General features: G+C 46.0%; 1 protein-coding gene across 1 annotated transcript in view; it reads left to right on the forward strand.

Moving 5' to 3' along the window:
* LOC105288222 (nephrin) overlaps nucleotides 1-23,819 on the forward strand; it is a 309,061-nt gene that overhangs the window by 253,734 nt on the left and 31,508 nt on the right. The window contains exons 4-8 of the mRNA XM_011354326.3: nucleotides 3,004-3,114; nucleotides 12,829-12,919; nucleotides 13,071-13,183; nucleotides 15,945-16,111; nucleotides 21,035-21,179. Coding sequence (XP_011352628.1) covers nucleotides 3,004-3,114; nucleotides 12,829-12,919; nucleotides 13,071-13,183; nucleotides 15,945-16,111; nucleotides 21,035-21,179 — 627 coding nt within the window. The remainder of the gene's footprint in view (nucleotides 1-3,003; nucleotides 3,115-12,828; nucleotides 12,920-13,070; nucleotides 13,184-15,944; nucleotides 16,112-21,034; nucleotides 21,180-23,819) is intronic.

Genomic DNA, 23,819 nt, shown 5'->3' on the forward strand with positions numbered 1-23,819 from the left:
CCTACAGCGATATCTCCTCAGCGTTCCCTTTCTGCGCCGACTCTCAAGGCTGTCCGGACGGCGGAAAAAGAAAAGGGAATAGGAAGTAAAAAGAGGCAAAGTGGCAAAGAAGTGGCGGACCAGGAAACCAGAGCGAAACGCCACGCCGTCGAGAATAAGAGAACAAAAGGGGTGCGCGGGCAAAACGGGGGAAGAACAAAAACGAGAAAGAGAGAGAGAGAGAAAGAGGCGCCGGGACGTGTCGATTGATTGGCACGCTGACGTGCGCGGCCACGATGGATGACGCTTTATTTTCCACGGTGCACTCCGATTATGGATTGAAAAGCGGCCATAAATCCTCGTGAATACTTTACAGGTACGTTCCGGCAGGTGGAAACGCCGGCGGGCGAGACGGGAAAATTTCATCACGGCGTTGCGTCATCGAGAGGAGACGATGCAGGAGGAAGAGGCTCGGGGCAAAAGTGGCTGAATGGGAAGAAAGGAGAATCAGAGCGGCCGGACGAAGCAGAGAAGGGGGAGAGGAGGCCGGCTCGGTCCAGCCACGAGATGTTGGATGGCGGAGGATACTACGCAACATTATCGTTTGCCATTTGCTGATTTCTATTTTTGATCGTTTCTGGCAGGAGTCCACGCTGTATCGGTCTTCGCGTCCGTTGCTGCCACGATCTTCGCATTCCTTCTCTCGATGTATTACGAAGTCGAGCTGTTTTCGTGGATCCGACGCGCAGCGATAATTGTTCCGTTCAACTTTGGTGAGCGAGCAATGTACACAGCAACGTGAGAATTTCTTTATGAACAAATAGACGCGAGCCAATGTTAGAGCGGCCAATTATAAATTGAACCGGTGCTTCTCGTTCATTTTCGATTGCATAGACTCATTTATGTCTTGCTGAGATTGCATGGCTCGCGGAAGCACATCACGTTAAACGGTACTCTTGTACTTTTTCTTGCAAAACGCAAATCTGCCTAGAACCGTTCGTAAAAAGAGAAAACCTCGGAACTATGAGCCGTAAAATTCAGGTTAAATATTTCGCGGGTCACCAGAGATGTACCTTTTTCTGGTGAATCGCGCGGCGATTTTTCGCAGGGAAAAAAGGCGGATTGCGTCAGACTGGCAGGACGCTCTGTCGCACGCGTGTAGCATGTATCCCCACGATAAATGCGATTGGCATAAATAGAGCGAATTCATCGGGACATTTTATCCGATGCATCGGAACTATCAGCATGATATTCGCATTAAATTCACAGGTATTTGCGTATTAAGGGTGATTGCAAAAAAGCGCTTTTTAAATAACAACGGCCGATAAAACGCCAACGTAAATGTACTCACGTGATTATCGTCGTTGAGAAAATTAGTTCAGGCAAGCAAGCAGGAATCGAAGCGCAATACCTGAGATTGCATAATCTACGAAAAAAATTAAATGCAGTCGAGGCAGAAAAGGGAAACGGAAGGAAACGGATGGATATGGGGCAGTAAAAGGAGAAGAGAGAGAGAGAAAGAAAGTGCTATATCCTCGTTGATAAAATGCCGGATACGTTCGACGTATGCACGTAACTTCCAAAATAATGAAAAAAGCAAGAGAAATATCCTGGCCGGTTTATCCGAGTCCACTTCGATTTCGTGAGAGCGAATATTCCGCGAAAAAATATCGCTGTGCTTAATCCGCGAACAATCATAGCTACACGCCAGTCCGATACTGCATATCCTATGCAGCTACGCCGAATTTGTTCCAAACAGCGAACAATAAAAAAAAGAAGGAAGAAAGCCAGTGACGGCTGCATGCATAACTTAAGTGACATAAATATTCTCAATCTCGATGTCCGAGCGCCTGCAGCCTCCGTAAAACTTTAATGGAACACATACGATCCGTGAAAATAATTGGATCCTCTAAAAGTTGCGTTACACATGCTTGCGCGTTATAATGAAAAAATAAGTCGAGCCAATAAACAACAACTTAAAAGAAAATGAGAGATTTAGATCTCATGCATTTATGATTCGTTCGTTTTACATCTTTAATAATGTGTTTCGTATTTTACGTGAAATTATTCTTTAAAAAAATGTATGAGCGTAATAATCGATGATGAAAAAAATTTTTTATGACATAAAACATTTTTTCTTTTCGACATGCAAGAATAAAAGACATCTCATCTAACTCTCTCATTGAAAATCTCTCATTAAAAATCAGTGCGATATACGAAGTGCGATACTGCATGTATTATCGCTACTCTAAAAAAAATGAACACTCATCAATGCGCGATAAAATCCCATGAAATCCATCGTCCATCGAAGTACATTCAATAAAATTGACTGTCCAAAATCTCTGCAGCCTGGAATTTCTTGTCTTGATGCGCATCCTTCATCGACTGCACTTCACTCCTTACTTCACTTAACTTCACTTTACACTTTACACTTGCACTCGCGATGCGGTATTGTTCTTAAAGTCGTTAAACGAATATTTATGTTGAAACAAAATTCACTACATTTCAGTGGCGGCGTGTAACGGTCCCATGATGAATTGTTTCGCATTATGATGGCGAAGCTTATTTCCGCAATTCTTGGACATTGCTCCGCAATATATTTTCCAAGACTGCTACCAATGTCTATACGAAGATTGTCTACGCGTTATATTTATGAGTTTTATTTTGAAACGGATTTGTTTTAATTTAAAAGCGTGTTTATTCGAAATGAAATTTATCTCCCGAAATCTTGTATATAATATAATATATACGTGAGTTAAGGTTTATACATTCTTTAATCAATAATTTGTATATGCATGCGTAAATCTAAAAACGCATCTACTAAAGCAATGTAAATTGCACTGATCATTAAAGTATTTCCACCGATGGATTATTTCATTTTATTATATTATTATACTTTCATTACATAAAATTTTCATTTAAAATTATAATTTCACTGTCCTCTTTCGTTATATCATTTACACATTTATTTCATTTATTTCTATTTTCTGAAGTATTTATGCGAAACTTTCCTTTCTATTGCAGTGCCACCGGAGCAACCAACCATTTTGGATCGATGGGGTCGCATCTTGAACGGCACAGCTGGCCCTTATGAGGAAGGTGATACACCGTATCTCACGTGTCGTGTCACAGGCGGTAAGCTAGCACAAAATATAGTAATATAATATGTATACGCTAGGAAACATTTTATATATCTCTCTCTTTCTCTCTCTGCCTCTCCCTCTATCCTTACTAAATGCGCTCACCCCATCAACACCCGTTTATACTGGTGCCGCAGACAACGTACCATTTTCCACGTTAATATGTAGCATACAAGCTCGAAAGGGTGCGTCACCCGTTCTCCAGCGAAAACCGAGAATAAATCAGCGAGTTTCCGAATCTTCACACGCCGGCATCGTCAGGAACAAAATTCTTCTTCATCCCACCCTCTCCCCTAGCGTCTAGGAACTCGGGGACGAGGCGAGATCACCTCGTTTCCCATCGAATCTCTCGACCACTCCTTCAACCCTTAGATCGCACGCGGCGTATTTTTGAGAGTCGCCGCTCGCGGCAATCTCACCGCGAAATCGTTGGAAAACTTCGATCGCGGTCGGAGTCGGCCCGGTGTCGCCGGTTATTAGATCAGCCAACTTTTTATCGGCGACCCTGGCTAAGTGAAAAGTTCAGTGAGACGCGGGGCCGCTTGCTCCCTCTGCAACCCCGGAACCTGCCGAGCGCGGGGAAGCATCGCGAAGGTTCACCGAGGGTTGCTACTGGTGGATCAAGCGCCGTGAGGCGCCTAAGGATGGGGGCGAGGAGAACGGATGACATCCGAGTAAGGCTTCACCCTCCTTCACCCTGCTCCATCCACCCCTTCCTGCCGCTGTTTACTTTAGCAACTGGATCTAAATTTCTGTTTATAACTGTGCGGCAACTTCTGTGGCTGCCTTAAAAGATTATTTTCAGCCCGCACCCTCCTCGGGCTTCAATCTGTCCGTCGACTCCCCCCCCCCCCCAGTCGTTCTGTCTATACGAGGCTATCCTTCGGGCTTTCGCCGTGATTAACTACTAGCTTTCCCTCGTCGCCGCTTTTCCGGAGGGCCCGGGGGTACGTCGGGCACGGGACGTCGTTAAGGATCTTAAGTCGTCGCGAGCGAAAATTCGGCGAACTCGAGTCGCGGCAGCCGCATCTGGCTGCTGTTTGAATATTCATTGCCGCTGTCGTATCTGCTCATCATTACTTAATTGTTTCAATCAAAACGCAACTAGTCTCGCGAGTTGACGCGGATTCCGGGCAACGTTGTGATAATTTAGCAGTAACGCGCGCTTAATAATTTCTGTTTTGAACTGATTATAATTACATGGATTGTTTTCTTCTCATCTTTTGTCAAAAGCATTAGTTGACACGTTACCTTCAGGTACCTTCGTTGCTTTTTTTATTTAGCACAAATAAAAGCAAGTTGTGTGTGTGTTGCTACACTTGTACCAAATAATACTAGAATGTTTCCCGGTACGACTATCATGACTTAGTTGTTGCAGTGACGTGAAAAAATTTATTTGTTTCCCCGGAATGGACGAATATGTTGGGTCGATGTAATCTGTCAACGACAAATTTCTATCGAAGCGTCCGTCCATCGGTGAACAGCGTTATACATCACGATATTGTCCACCCTTCTCGTTTGCTAACGGCGAAATAAAAAAAATATATACACATATCTGATGCTTCGCTGTGTGTCACACAGCGCGAAGAGATCAATTCCGTTGTTAGAACCGCTCGGTCTCCTCTCGGAGCAATCATATTAGTCATCGTTGCCAAATACAGGCAACGGATTACGGGCGATTCGGCGCCCTTGTTCATCGCGAGGCTCGTCGGCGAATATATCGAAATATACGAAGCCGGGAATATTGCCATATGCAGATTCGATGGGAATTGCATTCACGCTGCGCATCGATCAAACGCACTGCGGCGTATAAATTGAATATCGAGAAGATCGGGGCTTATCCTTAACAATACGGCGGCGCCGCCGAGGATCCCGCCGCGCGGAATCTGACGCGGATCCACCGTTTTAATTTAATTGTAAATAACGCTTATGCACCAAAAGGCGAAAGCCGATTCGCCAGGAATCGCGTGATGCGACGCAACGCGAGCGAGTCGGGTAAAGCCTGGCAATTTTTTCATCCGTCTTTGCCGAATTCGATCCTGTGGTGAGTTTTAATTAAATTCATGACCACGATGCGTGAAACGCCGCATGGGGATACGATTATTAACGCGCGCGTTAAATGTCAGTCTCATCTTTGGTGAGCGGTGCGCGGCGCGGACGAAGCGTGAACGCGAAGAGAAAATCGCGCGGGTTTTTATTTAAATGATTACACAAAATTAATGGGGATACTGTGCGCCGCTTGTGTTTTTATCGTGCAAAATTAAAAATTCGCTCTTGCGTTAAAACGCGATCGGTGGACGGCGTTTCCGGTTGTAAGCGACAAGCTGACGCGCGTGACAGTCCGCTCGGTGGGAACCTTTTCGGCGCTTACGGGCATGCGTAATTCACGTAGTTATCAAAATGCCGAAAACAGATACGGACGGTATTATAACCAGCGCGTTATGTACGAGAACCTATTTGCTCCTCTTGCTCTTGCCCCGCTTCCTCTCTCTCCCTCTTCCTCTACTTTCGTAATGACGTGCGCGCGTTCGGGCTGCATTATCGAATTTTCGAAAGTTACATTTCCGACCTGCAGTTGCGCTCGCCCGCGGCGTCCGCAGCTTGCCGGCTGTTCCGCCGCTCGTTATCCTCACACGCGTTATCCGAGTCGCTAGAAAATTGTCCGGAATTCATGCGACTTGCGGCAGGATACGTATCCGGGATGGTCTAATCTTCATAACGTGAACGCGACCACGGCAGTGACGCCGAAATCCGGAAACAAGATCCGCGATCGTCGCAAGCGATTCCGCTCTTGCCACCCTCGTAAAAACAACGTGGCCATGTGCCACGTAATTAAGCGGCGCGCGGTGTCGACGTTAATGTAATAAAAATGAGAATTTAATATCACGCTCATCATTCTCGAGTTTGTTGCGGCGGTACCGTCTAAACGGATCGATCGGCGACGCCGTATACGCGAAGTAGGAAGTCACACAAACGTGGTCCACGCGACGTCTGCAGCATCAGGAAAATAATATTAACGTTGGTTCTTTGAATTTATACAAGGCTCCGAGAAAACGAGTGCAATCGATCCACATCGTATGTGATGCGCAAAAAGGTGCAGAAAGATGTAAAGAGCTCGCGGAGGAGGTACCGAACGACAATTATAAGTTTTACTCCGGCATGCTCCGTTGTACGCGCGATTTGCAGGTAAGCCTAACCCACTTCGCTGTGGTATCCGCAGTTATCTATAATTTATGACAATGCCGGCGAGGAAATTTTACGACTCGCTCTCCGCGCGAAATTTATTGCCAATTACTTGACTTCGTGCCCGGAAAGAATCGAGGGGTCCTCGCGCTCGGGGATGTGTACGCGCGTAAAGGAGCCCTGCTCCTGGTACCTCCTCTCTTCCTGCCTCATGCCTTTCCCGCACACTGGCGTATGTGAAAATATCCCCGTCGTACCGCGAATTCCGGACGCAGGAAGGATTCGCCCCCTTTATCCCGTATAAATCCTCATATTTCGGCTGATTATCGTCGATGACATCCTCTGAATTCGGGGGTGCAGCCTCGATCATCTCCACCGAGCCCCTGGTATTCCGGTCACACCCCGAGTCACTCGTCGAAAGTGAAGAAACGATTATCGGAGGATCACGAGGGGAGGAAAAAGAAGGGGACATCGACCGATGTCCGCATCGAGGATGCTCTTGTTACGCAGCCAGCTGTGCGTCGACCTTGTGGGGAGGAATGCGAGAAGTGAGCGCCAGGAGAAATTATTTCACCATCGAGATGAGACCCGCGGGAGAAACAGCTCTTTGGGGCACGACGTGATCATCGGAGCTGCGTTAATTCCGGCAACCCGGCGACAGGCGCGTGACGAAAATTGAGATATCGAATTCGCGATTTCTGATTCGGGGGTGCGGCGGTCGGAGCGGAGCGGAGGGAGGCATCCACTTTTTCAAGCGACGCGTGCGATTAAATGCAAATCCCGCGCGGCGATTCCGACGCGTGCAATTTTCCCCCGTGTCTAACAAGAATATTAATACATCAGCGCGTGTGCGATCGTGCTTTTTTTTTAAACTCGTATCTTGCGTATTTTTGGTGAATTTAGAATCGGCCGCGTGCCGCGCTTACCGTTCGCATCGTTCCGGATACGGTAAGTGCGCGATAATGCCCTGAAACCGTGCGCGTGCGGTCGGTCAGCAATATCCCGCAACGGTAATTGCAAACAATCACGATTGACCGACTCGAAAACTTTTTATATCCGCGAATCGTCTATTTTGGACTATCGTAGCGATGGATACCACGTGCACGTGTGGTAAACCGGCTTACCCCCGATGTAATTCTCACCTGTGTGTACGTGTGTATGTGTGTGCACGGAACAAACGAATATTTCTCTCTCGCCTTTCCTACACTTTTTTTTCGCCGACTATATAACTACGGAGCATTCTCTCTCTATTTCCCTGGAGCGTATGTACGTATAAGCTCGCTGCCTCGTTTATCGGCCACGCGGAAAACGGACACGCGTAACACGCATACGTACTTTTTTCTTCGGCAAATCTCCGTTCGATTCGCTATCGTGCATCATACGCCATGAAACTTCCGTTGTTATATTATAGAACGCGCGCTCGTGCGCGATTGCATAATTAAACATTTCATCAAATTGATTCAGTGGCCGCGGATAATCGCGATCTAATTTCTACCAATAATGTCATATTTGCCGTTCTATTAAACGCACAATAATTATTCGTCGTTCGGCGCCGGTTGTTACATATCGCATCTATTCATGTCGCTGCGGTTTTCTACATTTTCGGCAACACGTATCGTTTTCGGGATGATATTAACTATTGCCCGCTTATCTCAGAAAGTCGAATTTCAACGTAGAAGCCCCATGGCAGTACGTGGCGCGGATCCGACCACTGTTCGAGCGTAAAAATTCATTTCGTTCGCCGCGGTATTGAAATCAAACGCCTGGGGATGATAAGAGCGCGCGCCAACCGGGAGAAAGCATCGGGGCGAAGGAATTTTTTGCGGTGCCCCGTAGAAAATATTCGTCGGACACCGCAGCGAGTTTTTACTGCTGGAACCGATATTGGCCGGCCGCGGGAAACGATCGGTGCTACGAACGATTCGAATATGATAGCGCACGATGCGCATCTCGAGGGGGTGGACGCGAGGAGGATGGAGAAGAAAGCCGAGGCAGGATCGGAAAATATAATCCGCAGGCAAGGGAGGCAAGCACGTAACTGCAAAACTCGTAAATCGCGATAGCTCGAATCGAAAATAAGATACGACGGTGATAAATGAAAATTTGAGATAATGCGTTCTCGCTGGTATCTCGCCGGGTGGAAATACGGAATAAATGGAAGCGGAAAAAGTACGAGGGAGAGAACCGGAAAAAAATGCAGCACGGTTAATATTCACGCGGGTGCATCCGGACGCGGAATCCGCTGTTTGCCAGAGATGAGCGCCAGAAATGCGGGAGGGCCAGTTGTCCCGGTCAAATTTACCCTGATAAGAAAAAGTGGTCGTATGTATAAGTGTCGCGCATAAACGTCCGCGTGAACGTCGCCGTAGATTTCCCATCGAATCATAATCTCGAATAAAATTTACTACCGGCGATGCGCGGCCGCCATTTACGGCCCGTAAATGTAATTCGCGTAAAGTAATTCGCTATTGGCAACGTCCGGTCGGGGGAGGATTTCACCGTGATAAACGCGGACGACTTAATTTGTACGAATTTACCGCGGGAATCGTACGCGTGTTACGGATAATCCCCGCGCGACGGAAAATCCGGCACATTTCAATGCCTACGTTTCGATATAATGCAACAGCCGATAAAGTGCCGGATATCACGAGAACTACGAAAATATTGATATTGGAGGCGTAATAACCGTAGCTATTGGTTCCACGAGCTGAAGACGCAAAAATCCCCCTCGCATACACACACACACACACACACACACACACACACACAATATACACATATCGCCGCTCTCATATTTCCGTGATACTTTCTTGCTGCTGTCGATACGGACATTTCTCGATTTCTTTGAGATATTTCGTTACTTTGGCAAACTGATATGGGACTCACGGTGAATACCAAACGTAATGCGGTTACGAAAAAATAATGTGATAAAATAATAAAATAAATAATAATAATAATAAATAAGCTATTACATCTATTCACAACACAAGAGTAATTCATAAAGAGTGCATTGAACTATCAAAGTTGTGCGATATGTTGTACGCTATCTCGTAACTTCGTTACAAGACTCTGAGACTCCAAGATTCTACTAACACGCGAAATTGGTTGGTTGATGATTCGTCGCAGAGTTTCTTGCGCGAACGAGATACCTCGTCTCGTACCTTGTATCTTCCAGGGGGTTACAGTCGGTTGCCGAGAGGCAACCGCAAAGAGGCTGCGTGGGAAGAGTATTGCGATCGGTTTTAATCAAACAAGGACTCCCTTAAATCATGACGACGGGGAGGCATGGTGGAGTAAAGCGAGCTGAATCCGCCGGATACTCCGGTGAATCCCCGGCGGAGGAGTAGGTATTTGCTTTAAGCGGAGTTCGAACCGGCGGTAAACTTGTTAGATGTGACCCGGCGCTTGCGGACTGGTCTTAATCCCGGAAGATATCGTCCGGTATCCGCGGATTAAAATCCGCACTTTAGTGCCACCCTCCACCCTCAGCACCCATCCACCCATCCCAGTCACCTCTCTTCCCTTCGTGGCGCAAATAGCGTCGGTTGTCGGCAGGAACTCGTAGGGAAAACGAGCGGGGCGAGTGGCGGAGGGTGGCGGAGAGGGTGCGATGCGTCTCGTCGTCGAGCGGCGTCGCGTCAGGAGTAGGTAGGTGGAGAGTTCGAATATAGTCCGAGAGCAGTTAAAGTCAACGCGGGGGAGGCGTACCGAGACCTTACTCACACCCCGCGTCCGGTCATCACCCTTATTCCGCTTAACCGCGCCGCCGACCTCTCGCTCGGTCCTAAATACTCATGCAAACGAGCGGCTGAGCTTACGAATTAAGTGGGCACCACCGCCGCGTCGTTATAACGCGCCGTCTGTTCCCTGAAAAATGCCCGCCGTCGAATTAAAGCGTAACGGCCGCCCCACCGGCGCGAACGCTGCGTTTTGCTGCCACCCTCTTTGCGCGCGGGGAGACTTTTCGTGTTAATCGCGTGAAACGCGACGCGATAATGTAGTATCTGTATAATGCGACTGATGAGGCCGAGGGAATCGCAGGCGTGCGCAATTTGTGCGTTTAATTGTCGCGAAACGTGTGAAACACCATGCGGAGAAACTTTGGCTCATAAATTGGAGAATTCAGGAAGAGAGAAAAAGAGAGAGAACGTTTTGAAGGCACGGCAGTTTTTGACGAACAATATTTTTTGTGCGAGCGAGAAATGTAGATACTCGGCGGTCATAGAACTTTTGTCCGAAGGCCAGCGGCTTTTTATTTGAAACTAACTGGAAAAAAAATTGTTATCCCCAAAACTGTTATACCTTGCGCATTCGAGGCCGTCTCTCGCTTTCCCGCAGCTTTAACGATATCTCCCTCCGCAAATTATCGTTATTCGATTCCACGTCGGATACACTCTGATCAGATAAATTCTGTTAGCTGGTTCACTTTGGCTGCGTGAAAACGGCGGACACGCTCTTGATACGTCAACGTGCGTTTTGCACTTTTACATCGATTTTACGCGATTCCTTTCATCGGAGTTAATTAAAAGGGATGCTCAGCACGCATAAATACGAGAAGGGTTTGTTAAGGGAGTCATGAAGATTTCTTCTCTTCCTTCCTCCTTCCTTCTTCTTTCCTTTTTTCTCTTTTTTTCTGAATCTGTTACATTTCTGTGGAAGTCGCAACTCGGGCGAAATCCGGTAAACATAATGGAATTAATTCCGAGGGACGAGCAATGCGCGGCGTTCACGAAACGACGCCGGCGAGCGAGAAAAAGGAACGGTAACGGCACGGCTGGGCGAAAACGATGAGAATCAGAAGCAACGAGACGGTTAAAACGCAATCAGGATTGGCGGGCATCGTGAATAACAATGATATGGAGCTAATCTAAGCGGGAGAGCGCTTCCGCGTCGGTTGTGCGCGCCGTGTTTCCTGGCTGCAGATCAGCTTGCAATTTTAAGTGTCGCGTCGATGTTGCACATCGGACCTGATTAAATTGCGCTTTCGGCGCCGCGCACCACCGTGAATAACAATGAAACACCGGTATTCGGATAGCATATTTTTCCCGCGCTCCCGGGGCTCCGAGGAATTAGTCTCTCCTATTCTGCCAGCGATTCTCATTGATCTTCCCGCAAAATTGCCTATCCGATATGGATATCGGGCGAGCGAACGAGCTACAATCGCCTTATCGTGCGGCGTCTCGGCGAGATTAAAATGGTAAATGATTTTTCTACACGAAACGGATTTCTAATCGACATTTGCGGTCGGCAAATGGATCGCAACGCGCGCGACGTTATAAACGAAGACTTCATTTCAAAGAGAGAGAGAGAGGGGGGGGGGGAGGAGAGCTGAATTCATATTTTCAATAAGTATGAAACGAAGCGAGATTGCACGGAGCCCGACACTATTTCTTGTAAGAGGAATTACCTCCATTCGCTTCCGGTAAAAGCCACGGTAACCCTCGTTATATGCTCTCCTCCCTTGATTACGTCGTCGACGCCCGTGTGTTTCACAACTCCAGCCAGGTAGCGCAAATATTGGCGTGACAGTCAGCAATGGATCGCAAGCAATGGATCGAGCCAATATCGCGATAAAATATCGATATTTCTTAACGTCGGATCAGCACTTCCGCTCTCAACGTCTTTAGAGCGAAGGGATATTCGAACGCCAAACGTATAAAATGTTAATTATTAATATTTCGGCAGTAGATACTGTTGCGACACGCGTTGTCTAAATAGAGATTAGAAAAACTGACATAAAGGTAAAATGTACTTATTCTATCGCAAACGAGTCTCTAGTCTCTTCTAATTCAGTCCATATCGATCGCTAACAGTTAGTTCGCAAGCCAATCTAAAACGGATAAAACACGGATAAAAAAAAACCTTAATAACCTCGCCCGCTATTTATAGGAAGTAGCACATTGGTCAAACACTTTTAAAGCGATAATAGGCGGAAAGTTGAAAAAGTCCTGCAGGGGAAGACGCGCAGTAATCGCGTTTGCTCACGGCCGCACTTCATTTTGATGTGGAGAGTGGCCGCTTTCCACGGGCCCGTCGTGTAATCTCGTTTTTAATTTTTCAATCACTTTGATCGTTCCCGCCGCACATCCTGGATGTTATACAACCCGTATTTATCCGCCCCCTTCCCCCTCGCGCCCGTTATTGGTGTGGCGACCTATAACTTCCAGTTATCGAGCACGCGACCGAAGTATTCCAGTTTTTGTTTGGTGCACCGCACCGAAAGCTCTGGGGTATCGACTAATTTAAAAGTTCCCGGGAACTCATCTACCGCTTAGCAGCCTCGGGGAAACTCGCTGCACCGTGCCCGCCCTCAGTACGCCCTCGTGTCTCCCTTGCGCGCGGTTTTCGGTACTAAATGATAATTACGGGGACACGTATCGGGTAGCTACATCGGAAACTCTCTTACCGGAAGTTTATTCATTGTAAGAGGTACATGAAGAAAACATATAGCTAAGCCAAATCCTTAGAATCGTATAGCATTCGAATGACGCATTGTGAAATTCGGTCGATGTTGCGTCTGTTGCAGGTAAACCGCAGCCGATGGTCAGGTGGCTCATAAATGGCCGAGTGAAGGATGAAGAGTACGAGAATAATGCCGGAGATGTGATCGAAAATAGGTACGATGATAGTTATAGAGATATCTGTACGCGTATAATTTTTATATGAAGAACATTATTTTTACAACTATCTCGCATGATTAATTATATATATATATATATATATATATATATATTTATATATTTATACATTAATCTTTAATGTCGACAGATTAACGCTGCAACCCATCAGCCGGTCTGAGCTAGGCTCAAATTTCACCTGTCAAGCGCGCAACACGGATCTGGTGGAACCAAAGGAGACTTCGATCTGTCTGGATCTCAATCGTGAGTAAATTAACATTTTTCCGTTCAAAACACAAAAAATCTTTGTTTATAAGACACTTAAGTCTTGTCGGTGTCATGTACAAATTTGCGCTTTCTTCTCACGCTGTACACAAAAATCAAATATTTTTCTTAAGAGAGCCGGGCTAATGAAAGCAAAGAGGAAATATAAATTCTTATCACGCGGCCAACAAATCAGAGGCCTCGCCCCGAGCCTATCTCTTGTCTCGCATTAGCGATAAAATCTACGAGACACCAAAAGTGGGCCAACATCCTTTGCTCCCTCGCCGTTGCGAGTCGCCTTTAAGGGAAGATAAGGCGAGATAAGACGAGAAATATATTAAATCCGCCCTCCAGCCTCGCCCGGCTTGTTCGTCCCCTTCTAAGAAAGAGCGCGAAGAACCATGAAAAGCCGACTATCCTTTAGGCTTTCCGAAATTAGAATTCTTCGTTAACTCGCCAGCGCGGGCGAAAGGGCGGCTCGTGAAATAGGAATACAGGGGGTCCTAATTCTCGTATTAAATCGAAAAATTGGCACACAGAGTTTTATCTTGTCGAGCCCGGCACCATCCGCGACAGATCTCAGACACAATTATGGTGTTCGGTATCGCGAGAGCCGATTTCGTCGCCGTCTCTTCACGCGTTGCTTACCTTCTCCTCTCCTCCACCTGTCCCCTCGATCGCTATCATCGGCTATTCGATTGCCGGCCCCTTGACTCAATTACACCGTTATCCATCACCGACGTTCTCGTAAGGATTCCATCAGTCTTGCCCTTTTTTACGCGCGTATTATGGAAGCAGGAATTTCGGTTTTGCACGCGGGGAATGCTCGAATGCCGGGGTCGTGCTCGTGGGGCGGGATAGTGATCGATACGCGTCCAATAATCAGGTCTCCCAAAAATCACGGATTTTCGTCAGGGCTACTAACGAAATTGAAGGCCGGTTATCGATGAGCGAGGGGGAGCCATCATAGTGGCGAATAAAAAAATTGCAGATTGTGAAGCCATCAATCGAGGGAAAACCGTGATGAAGGACGGTGGATAGGTGGGTGAGTGGGTGGATGGGTGGTTGAGGGGTGAGGGGAGAGGGAAAACGAATGGAGATCCAACCTGACCTAACGACGAGCGCTGACGCTCTTTGATTTTTGTTACTTCGACGAAGTGTCCGCGTATTCTAATGCGTTTATTCGACGTCGTTCCGCGCTTCTTTTCCTTTTTTCCTTTCTTTTTTTAGTCTATTTTCGTTAAATAAAAACTATACAAATGGAATTTTGCACAAGCAGGACATCCGCCTGCTTTCGGCGCTTCGACGGGTAGCGCATCAATCGCGTGATTGCTATGATCGACAGACGCATCATCGGCTATCAGCATACCTTAACTTTGAAGACTGATCAAACTTAGCGAACATTATCGGGACGAAATTATTGGTCCGACAATACCGAACCCATTTTACTTTGTGTCACGTTCCATGTCGCATTACGTGCCCCTGCATGAAAGCGCTACTTTGACAACTTATAAATTCCCGGTCACACAAATGCAGATTTTTCAATGCAAGTCTAAATCAAGGTGAGTTTCACGTTTTTGTGTAATTGAATAATATAATTCCAACAGAAACGCACTTCGATTCACGTCGAATATTTATTTTGAACCGCAGAGAGCAGGAAGCTGTTCGTTTCATTAGAGAGTAAATAATTTAAACATTTAATTAAATTTTTATTCAGTTGTATAAGTTATTTAATTACAGAGTTATTGGATTATATGATTTAATTAGTAAATAAGAGGATAAATATTTGCTCCACTCTATACTAATAATAAAGAACGGCAATATAACAATAATTAATGATAAATAAGGGCTACGCCCTCCGCCGCTTTATCGAAGTAAGTGCATCGCAAACAGCATTACGCAATATGGAAACCTCTATTCACGATTTTCATATTTCACAGGCGAGCGAATCGAACGCATCTAGTCGACATTGGACACAGGCCGATTGGAAACCCGGATTTATTGGCCGTCAGAACGATCGTCACTTCGCGAGTAAAATTTAGAACATCGCAGTTTTTTTCCGGCGTGTTCGTGTACATGCTATGCAAATAGCAACGCTTGTTAAAGAGCAATTTATTAATGGCGGATTAAAAATGATTGCAAGGAACGGCAGAGTGCCGCGGGCATGTAAAATATGTATGCGACTAAATATTCATACTTTACGAAAATATTTGGCGGATAAATGTTCACCGGGATGCGCCGCACGTCTCTCTCTCAGTCCGAGGAAACGCCGGAAATATTTGTTTTACTTATGCAATTGTTTTCACGTAGCACGCGACCGTATCAATACAACGTGAACTGCCAAGACTTCACAGGAAAAGTGAAAAGTGGCCGTGATCGGCAATCTATCATTTTATAGCGCGAGATTCATTTTAGCAACTCGACACATGACCATGCGCGCTTCTCGCTTATTTTTTTTATCGATTACCTTTAATCTTCTGAATAAAACACACGTGGTAAAATCTCGGACTAAGAGATAGAACCAGGTCAACTATTTCATACCTCATATATTATTAAATTATATTATTTTCGAGAATAGAATTACGTATTTTTAAACGCCACTTTTTTGAATTTTCTGCTTTTCGACTCCGCTAGTCGACTCTCAAAACGCTTATTATCTATGTATGCAATGTGTATAATACAAGCAAAAGCGCTCTAGACTTTATTAACATAATATAAACGTCTTACAGCAACATTCTCAAAAGTCGCGTTCTCTTTCCAGTGAAACCCCTTACTGTGATCATCCGAAGACCAGGCAAGAAGGGAATCGGCAACGATTCCCTCCTAGCTGGGAAACGATACGACATGGAGTGCGAGACCACTGGTTCAAGGCCACCCGCGGTGATAACCTGGTACAAGGGCCGGAGAAGACAGCTCAAACACACGACGGTAAGAGAGAAGAGAAATAAGAAGTAACGGCGGATTCGCGCGACCCGCAAGTAGCTGCTCCTTATCCCACCCGTACAGCCGTTATGCCGGGGTAGACACCCCCTCGCTATCTATTGTCACCGGCACAAAAGCTGCTTCTTTCTCGTTTTCTTCCCGTGGATTGCCGCACTGGTTGGTTTCTGCATCGGCGCTTACGCAAAGCAGCGCGAGGCTGATGCCGGAGCTGATGACTCGCTCGCTCGTTTACGCGTTACGGATTAATCACGCGCTACTTGCTAATACGCTGTTTTAATGTCAATACGATTCTTGCGTAATTCCCGTGGCGCGCACACAGAAGTGGAGTAATTAACGGTTAAGCTGCTTATCCTCCGACCGGGTCCCCGTCGTTAATTAATCGCCACCGCCGCCGCCGCCGACAACGACCGGGAGTTAAAAAAGGCGGAGAACAAAGATAACGCGATAACGGCCTGTCTGACTCGATTCCGGTTGTTTCAAACTTTCATTTATAAAGCTCAGGAACTTTGCTTAGTTGTATTTCTTCCGGGAGTATTTCCTCCCACAGATGCGTTTGTACGAAATTACTTACGTTATCGGAACATTATGCATCTTGCAGTCAAATCGAAAGTAAAAAAATCACACGATTTGTTAATATAATGGAATATTGAAGAGAAATCTACCAATCGACAAAAGTCTCTTTAATATGCAGCGATAGTTAAGATGTAACACTCTCATTTGTCCTCTCCCCGAGATTGCTACTCGTTCGCGCCAATTATTTCTTCACACTCGATAACGAGGTCTCATACATTGATGCATTTAAAAAATATTCGACGATGACTTGTCTCCTCGAACGGCGACAATATATCCTTCCACGTACAGCGACGGGATTGAGTCAATTTTCCAATGACACTTTCAAGAGTTACGTGCCGGTTTCGAGCTTGTTGAGAATGAGACGTTGAGCGCGAATGACGGCGCGGGTGCGGCAGGGAGTGCAGGCGGCAAGGGGAGAACGGAAGGTCGAAACGCCCCGGGGAACCGATAACTACACCCCTCGGTAGCGAATCTTTCCCTTGGGAGAGATTCTCGCGAGAGGAGCGGAGTCATAAGAGCCAGAGCGACCAGGACAAAGAGGAGGAATGCGAAAATGGGAGAGAAAGAGAGGCAGCGCGAGGTAGAAAGCTCGAAAGAGAAGCGATGGGAAGAAAAGGAGGGAGCAAGCAAAGGAAGGAGAAAAAGACAGGCAGAGAGGGTGAAAGAGGGTCAGGAACAAGTAAAGAATTGGTACTCTCCCTGAACGGATTGGATTCGCCTGGGCTCGAGTCGCATCCGATTGTGATAGCGAGTTGAAAGCGGGGTGAAAGGGGTTGAAAGAGCGGCGATGGCGGCGGCGGCGGCGGGTGGCAATGGTGACGGCAGTAACAGCGACGACGGTGGCGGTGGCGGAGATCGGAGCTTTCGAGACGTGCCGATTGAATTAAGCAGCCGCACCTGTCGACTCCAGATATTTTCATTGGCGGCATGCTAATTGCCAATTAAGCTATACCGATTCAACCGATCCCGCCGTCCCGAACATCCACTTTACATTTACGTCTCTCTTATACGGACGCCCGGCGCTGAGACTATCGAAGCAGACGATGCCTTCGTTGCGTTTAACTGAACAAACCGCGCCGACAAGCGAGATATCACGAATGACGAACAAGCCAAGCATCACCAATAATATCAAGTACGTCAAGAAGCTTTGAATATCTTGACTTGTTCTATAATATAATATATAGATATTAAAAATCAATTTAATTAACTCAATGCGTACTATATATCCCTCGTTGCTAATATTGCATTTCTTTCAATTGTTGAGATAGGATTCAAATTTTCGCATCTTTTTTCTTCCTTTTCTCAACAAAAAGATGTCGAAAGTATTAAGAAAATGGATCACGTACCAGAAGCTTGCAAGCGCGAGTTACTCGTTAAAACGTTACACCAAGAGTCCCTTCCGTTAGACGCGGTCGCTGCAAGGAGCGGCTTTTCGCGTGCAGTACGAAAATCCACGTCCGGAGATATCCGCTGGGGATATTCGACATTACCCGTTAATGTATGTATCGTCAGCAGCGTTACTACTGGCTTGCCGGAGTGTACTAGTAAACTATTATACATCCGAACGCGGAGCAAGGGCAAGGTATTTCCTGCCCCGCAGAGAATTGCCATTTGTTAATCACGACGTAATGAATGAAACGCCAAACCGACGAGAAAGCTGCACGTAATTAATGAAAATTAAATGATTTCCATAAGTCCCTATTTTATTGGCGTATTGATTAAAATTTGTTAATTGTATGTTAATGGATATTTCAGTTGCCTTGTGCAACACAAGGTATTCTATTATTCGCCGCGACAGATATTGTTAAAACGTTTATCCGTTTATCGAATTTGCGATTGTACTGTTTTCTGATCAATGATTTGTTTAAATTTCAAAGTCTGTGTAAGAGTCATAAATAATGCGACTTCAGTTTCAATAATGTTCAGTCTGGAGAATATGAGACGTTGCAGATATAGCATTCATATATTGTAATTATACATCTATCTCATCTATATCGAGACATGAGTTTCACCTATATCGAGACATGTCATTCAGCATATTCACATATGAAAAAGTTATTTCGATTTTTTTTAAATAGAATACCAATACTTATAAAAAAATCGCCACTTTTTAAACTTGTATTAAAAATTTAAACGAAACAACGAAACATCGGTATTACAGAACAGCATCTAATGAAAAACAAGTAATGTAATTATAGAAATGGAAATTTATTTGTGACCAAGCTGGAACTACAATATGACACTGCACAACGTTTCGGCCGTAATCTACGGTCCTTTTTCAAGTGTAATCCTCAACATCAGTAAGTCATATTCTATAAAACGAAACCGCATATATAAGTAATATATATGCGTATTGTAGTGCCAGCTTGGTCACAAATAAATTTCCATTTCTATTTCATCTACTGGCGTTTATTGAAGTTATTGAAGGGGTAATGTAATTATAGTTTTTAAAGTGCTTTTCTATTTTTGATATACAATACATTATTAGCTATTTCCGTTTTACCTAAAAGCGTCTAAAAGCGTTTTCTGAAGACGTAAATAAAATGATTATTCGATCTTCTTGACGCAGTTTCTGCCCGAGCATGTTCCAAAGTTCGTCACCCTCGCGTTGCGACTCAAATGGAAATACCTCGGTCACGTCGGGCGTCCCGGAACTTTACTAGCCAGCACCGGGGGTGGCTCGAATCGCGGTAGTTAGATACGGTGGAGGCCCCTTAGGGCCCGCATTATCGATAATCTCGAATCAGAGCTATAACTTCCGCGCGTTCGTCCGCGAGCACATGTACGCGCCAACGCCGCGCGCGCACTTCGAAGTCGACGTTGTTGTCTCCGTTGCCGTGACATACAGCCTTAATTAATTCCGCGTAGTTCATTAACAACCTGCGGCCGCAATGCTTAACGACGTTTTGGCATCTTCGCGTATTGGGAGCCTCAATAGTCCCCGAGCAAGCGAAAACTCCGTTATACTCGCTGATTAGCGGTGCAAATCATTGCCGTGCGCGCCTTCGAGTTGCAGCTGCTGTTGCAGCAGCGACAATACGAAAATTTTATTAGAAATTGACACGTTGTAATTGTCTCACTCGCGTGCAATAATTTATCTCATTTTGTATTTCATGTGAGTGTAAGAACGTTGAACAGCAAGAAACATGCTAGAATTTAAGGAGAGCGTCATCTTACTTTAGGCGGTCCAGAAATCCTGAGAATTTTGATGAATAACGCAGTTGGCGTTTCCCCCGTCGTATTTTAAGCATCATCAATCCTTGTAATATCGCCAACAACGTTCTTTTGCTTAGGCGTAAGCCCGCATTGTGTAACGACGAGTTCAACTGCCATCATTACTTCGCTACTTTTGTCGGAGGAGACGAAGCAACGTGTAAAGCGAGAAATAATTCTGCCGCGTTCGGCAAAATTGATTGTAACCGTCAAGCTCGACGAGATACATGATTAAGTGATCGGCATATTCTTATACAGTCATTAACGTATCGTCAATTATCACGGCAGACTTATTTTTATTATACGAAAATTATATCATGAGTCGCGTTGCCTCGCGATTCCCGCGGTTATGTAATATTCTCTTCCCACGCAAAATAAGTGGCGTAAATTTCTGGTGGCAAGGTGGAAACAGCGCTTATCCTCAGATGCAAAATGAGCGGAGCTCCGAATTGAAATTCGCGTTGCTTAGAAAAGATCTCCGTTGCCAGGTCGGCGAGACTTAGAGTTTTCCCGAGCGTCCGAGGCTGGCGAGGACGAATTTCCGACAGATGTTACCACGGTTGCTTACGGTCCGCCTGCGGAACCTAATATAACCGAAATTAACCATGGCGAGCGGCGCGTCGAATCAGCTTTTTCTCATCCTTTTTTCCTGTTCTGCTTCCGCTCGCCACCTTGCGCCACGGAATTATAGCGCGCGAGAGCGCCCGAAAGCCCGGCCGTCCGAGACGCGCTCTCCGCGAAATTATTATTTTTTAAATTATACGTATGCCCGTATCTCTCTCCGACGAAACGGAGCAGGAGCCGGTTCCCGTCGCTGTAAAAAAGACCGTTTCTTTTTCATCGCTATTTCCGTCGCTCTTTTCCTCTCGTGCCACCGACATCCATTTTACTCGTGTGTGTCTGCAGGCATTGAATCATCTACGTTTTCGTCCAGAAAATTGTACGCGCGTTTGTTTAGAGAAACAGAAATGATTAGTCATGAAATTGCGGCAACATAACTATGAAATTATTAACTTGCGCAAACTTGATACATAAATGATTTATTAACTTACAGACATACGTGTGTTGCACACGAGTTTTAAGTAAGAGAAGCCTAATCTCGATTTTCCGAATGATTCGCAGGAGGAGCGATCGGAGAACCGAACCGTCAGCACAGTGGAGTTCGAGCCAGGTGTGGAAGATCACGGGAAATCTATCACTTGCCGAGCGGAGAATCCAAACGTGACCGGACTCTTCGTCGAGAGGTCCTGGAAGATCGACGTCGTGTGTGAGTACACACGTTACACTTTTCCTTAACGTGGCAATTTTCCCGCGGACTGTAAACTCGCTCACGAGCGGCGAATCGCGAGACTGATCGCGGTAAATCGAATACGACGACATGACGAATGGCACATTACGCTGTTTATCGATTCCGAGTCCCTCTCTCTCTCTCTCTTTCTCGTGCTCTCTTTCTCTCTCTTTCTCTTTCCTTCGCTCTCTTTATATCCTCGTCCTCGCACAGATCGCGTGTCATAAAAGGAATATAAGAAATTGCCCGACAGAGCTGCCGTCCTCGATCTCATCTTCATTCGGAGCCCGAATCGGCCGATTTTATGAGCCTCTTCATTTCGCGCATACAGGCGTCTCTTCTCGCGCGCGTTCACGCATCATTCCCCCTTTCTTGTATCCCATCGAGCTTCTCCCCCTTTTTACAACGGCAATAAAAAGATCTCCGTGGGATTTACCATAAATTGCAGCCGAAATTCGGGGCCGCCGTGCATCTCCCTCCCTCCCTGCCTCATCTCGATATCTCATCCCCAATTATCGTAAAAGGAGAAACAAACGCTAACAAAAATGTGAAACACGAGTTCACCAGCAACTTTCTCCGCATAATTTTACAACGTATAATCTCAGATGCTGTGGAGTTTTGGGGTTGTTTGGGGTCCCACCTAAGTTTTCTCATTCTTCCTTCCCAGAGCCTTCCTAGACTTCATTGCACCAAATGCCTCTCCGCTTCGAGACCCAGTCAAAGCGCAAAACAGAGCATCTGTATCCGACATCGAGCGGTCATCAAGCGCCTTCTCATTTTCACGGGATGTCTTTTTTCCCCATTCGTTACGACAGACAAAACTACGACATGGAAGATATACGTACCGGACGAGACGTCGCGTACGCGTTCACCAGGCATTCATGAAATTTATCACACGACCACACTCAACCGACCTCATAAACTTTACGTTCGACTTGTCGAGAGTTATGGCACATTTCTCAGTGCATATTAAAACGAAAGGAGACAACAACGGCAACGAGGGATCGAAAAGGGAACGGTATCTCGTTCCGTCTGGCGTTCCTCAAATGAGTTGCGGTTGAGATAGCTTGAAAATTTTCGGCGCAAACGTCCGTACATTTTATATATTTCGACGGCACAGAAAATGATCGCACGAGTTATATCTCTGCGCTTTACTGTTTCTCATCTTGCGAGATTAGGCGCTGTTCAGCAAGTATCTCTCTTTTTCTCTGTTCCCTGATACCAGTGTGATCAGTAATAATGCTTGGACGGCGATTATAAATATTGTGCAAGTTGGAATTTTGTACAAAAGCTGGATTCGTCGACTGTGCTGTTCAATAGTACTCGATAAGAGCAATTTTTACGATGCGCGAGGCGCCGTATATCACCGTATGTTCATTTTAATTGTACGACACGTAGAACCAACGGGGAAAAAGCACGACGCAAGCGAACGATCGCGCAACGCTCGGAAATTTTTTCGATTTTGTAGGGACGCGCGCGCGCTACTTCGGCAGCGATAAATTTCTCGATTCCGTACGGTTTTATCGTTCGTTCTCATCTGTCCGGTTGTGTCGGTTGTACCTGCACATCTAGCAAAAATATAGCGGCGACCGGAACGCGGGAAATATGTAAGGAGCGCGTGAGAGGACCGAGGCCGATTCGCGAAACGAGAAAAACTGCAGAATACGGGAAACGATGTCACGTATTCGATTACGCTGGCCATTCTGCAGCACCTCGCACTCGAATCTACACCACTCCGGAAGATCGTCCGGCCTAGAATCGGCCAGCATCATTATTGTCGATCCACGAGTACTGTCTTGGATTGCATAGTTGGCCACCGATTCGCGAGACAACGAGAGCGGGAATTGAATTTTCGGCGAATTATTCGGGCTTTTTTAATATTGACGAACGAATTATAGTTACTCACGAAAAGGCACCGGGATCATAAGGGCCCATAGATCACCATCACGGGATTAAATTCCGAGGGATGTGATGGAATTGACGGAATCGCGAAGGGCTTGAAAGCGGGAGGGGATCGATGATGATAAGATCAGGAATAAAGTGACGCGCGATCGAGCTAATTAATACTATCTCGGGCAAGTACATGCCCCCGGCAAAAAGAGGAGTCGACTTCTATAAGACGGGGAATTTATTGCGATATACGATAAGGTTCCGCGAGAAGATACGTCGTGAAAGTAAACTGCGGAAAAAGAGAGCCGGGAGGAATCAGAGGGGGCCGGCACGATATGATTAAACTAATGTACACAGTAAATGCAGGATACGGGGAGCAAATAAAACGGCTCGATTGTTGAGATTCTATCCGGGAACGTCCACGAGCTATCGCGGGATATTATTGAGAGTCCTACCGGCAGGAAAAATATCGCAGCTAATGGAGGTTGAAGATTATGCCCGGGACATAACTGCAGAACGGCGGAAATCGAGATATTTTGTTCCGAGTCCGGTAATGAAAACAGCGATTATCGGACTTTTTGTAGTCGCGTTTACAGTACTACGTGCGTATTTTACAACGGAATATTTGAATAAACGGAATTTATCGTGAAATCACCGAGTGCTCTTGTGTCTTACACTTCTTTTATCCCGATTAATGCTACTTTTAAATCAGTTTATTATCTTTTACAT

The sequence above is a fragment of the Ooceraea biroi genome, chromosome 11 (assembly GCF_003672135.1).
Source record: "Ooceraea biroi isolate clonal line C1 chromosome 11, Obir_v5.4, whole genome shotgun sequence".
Lineage (NCBI taxonomy): Eukaryota > Metazoa > Arthropoda > Insecta > Hymenoptera > Formicidae > Ooceraea > Ooceraea biroi.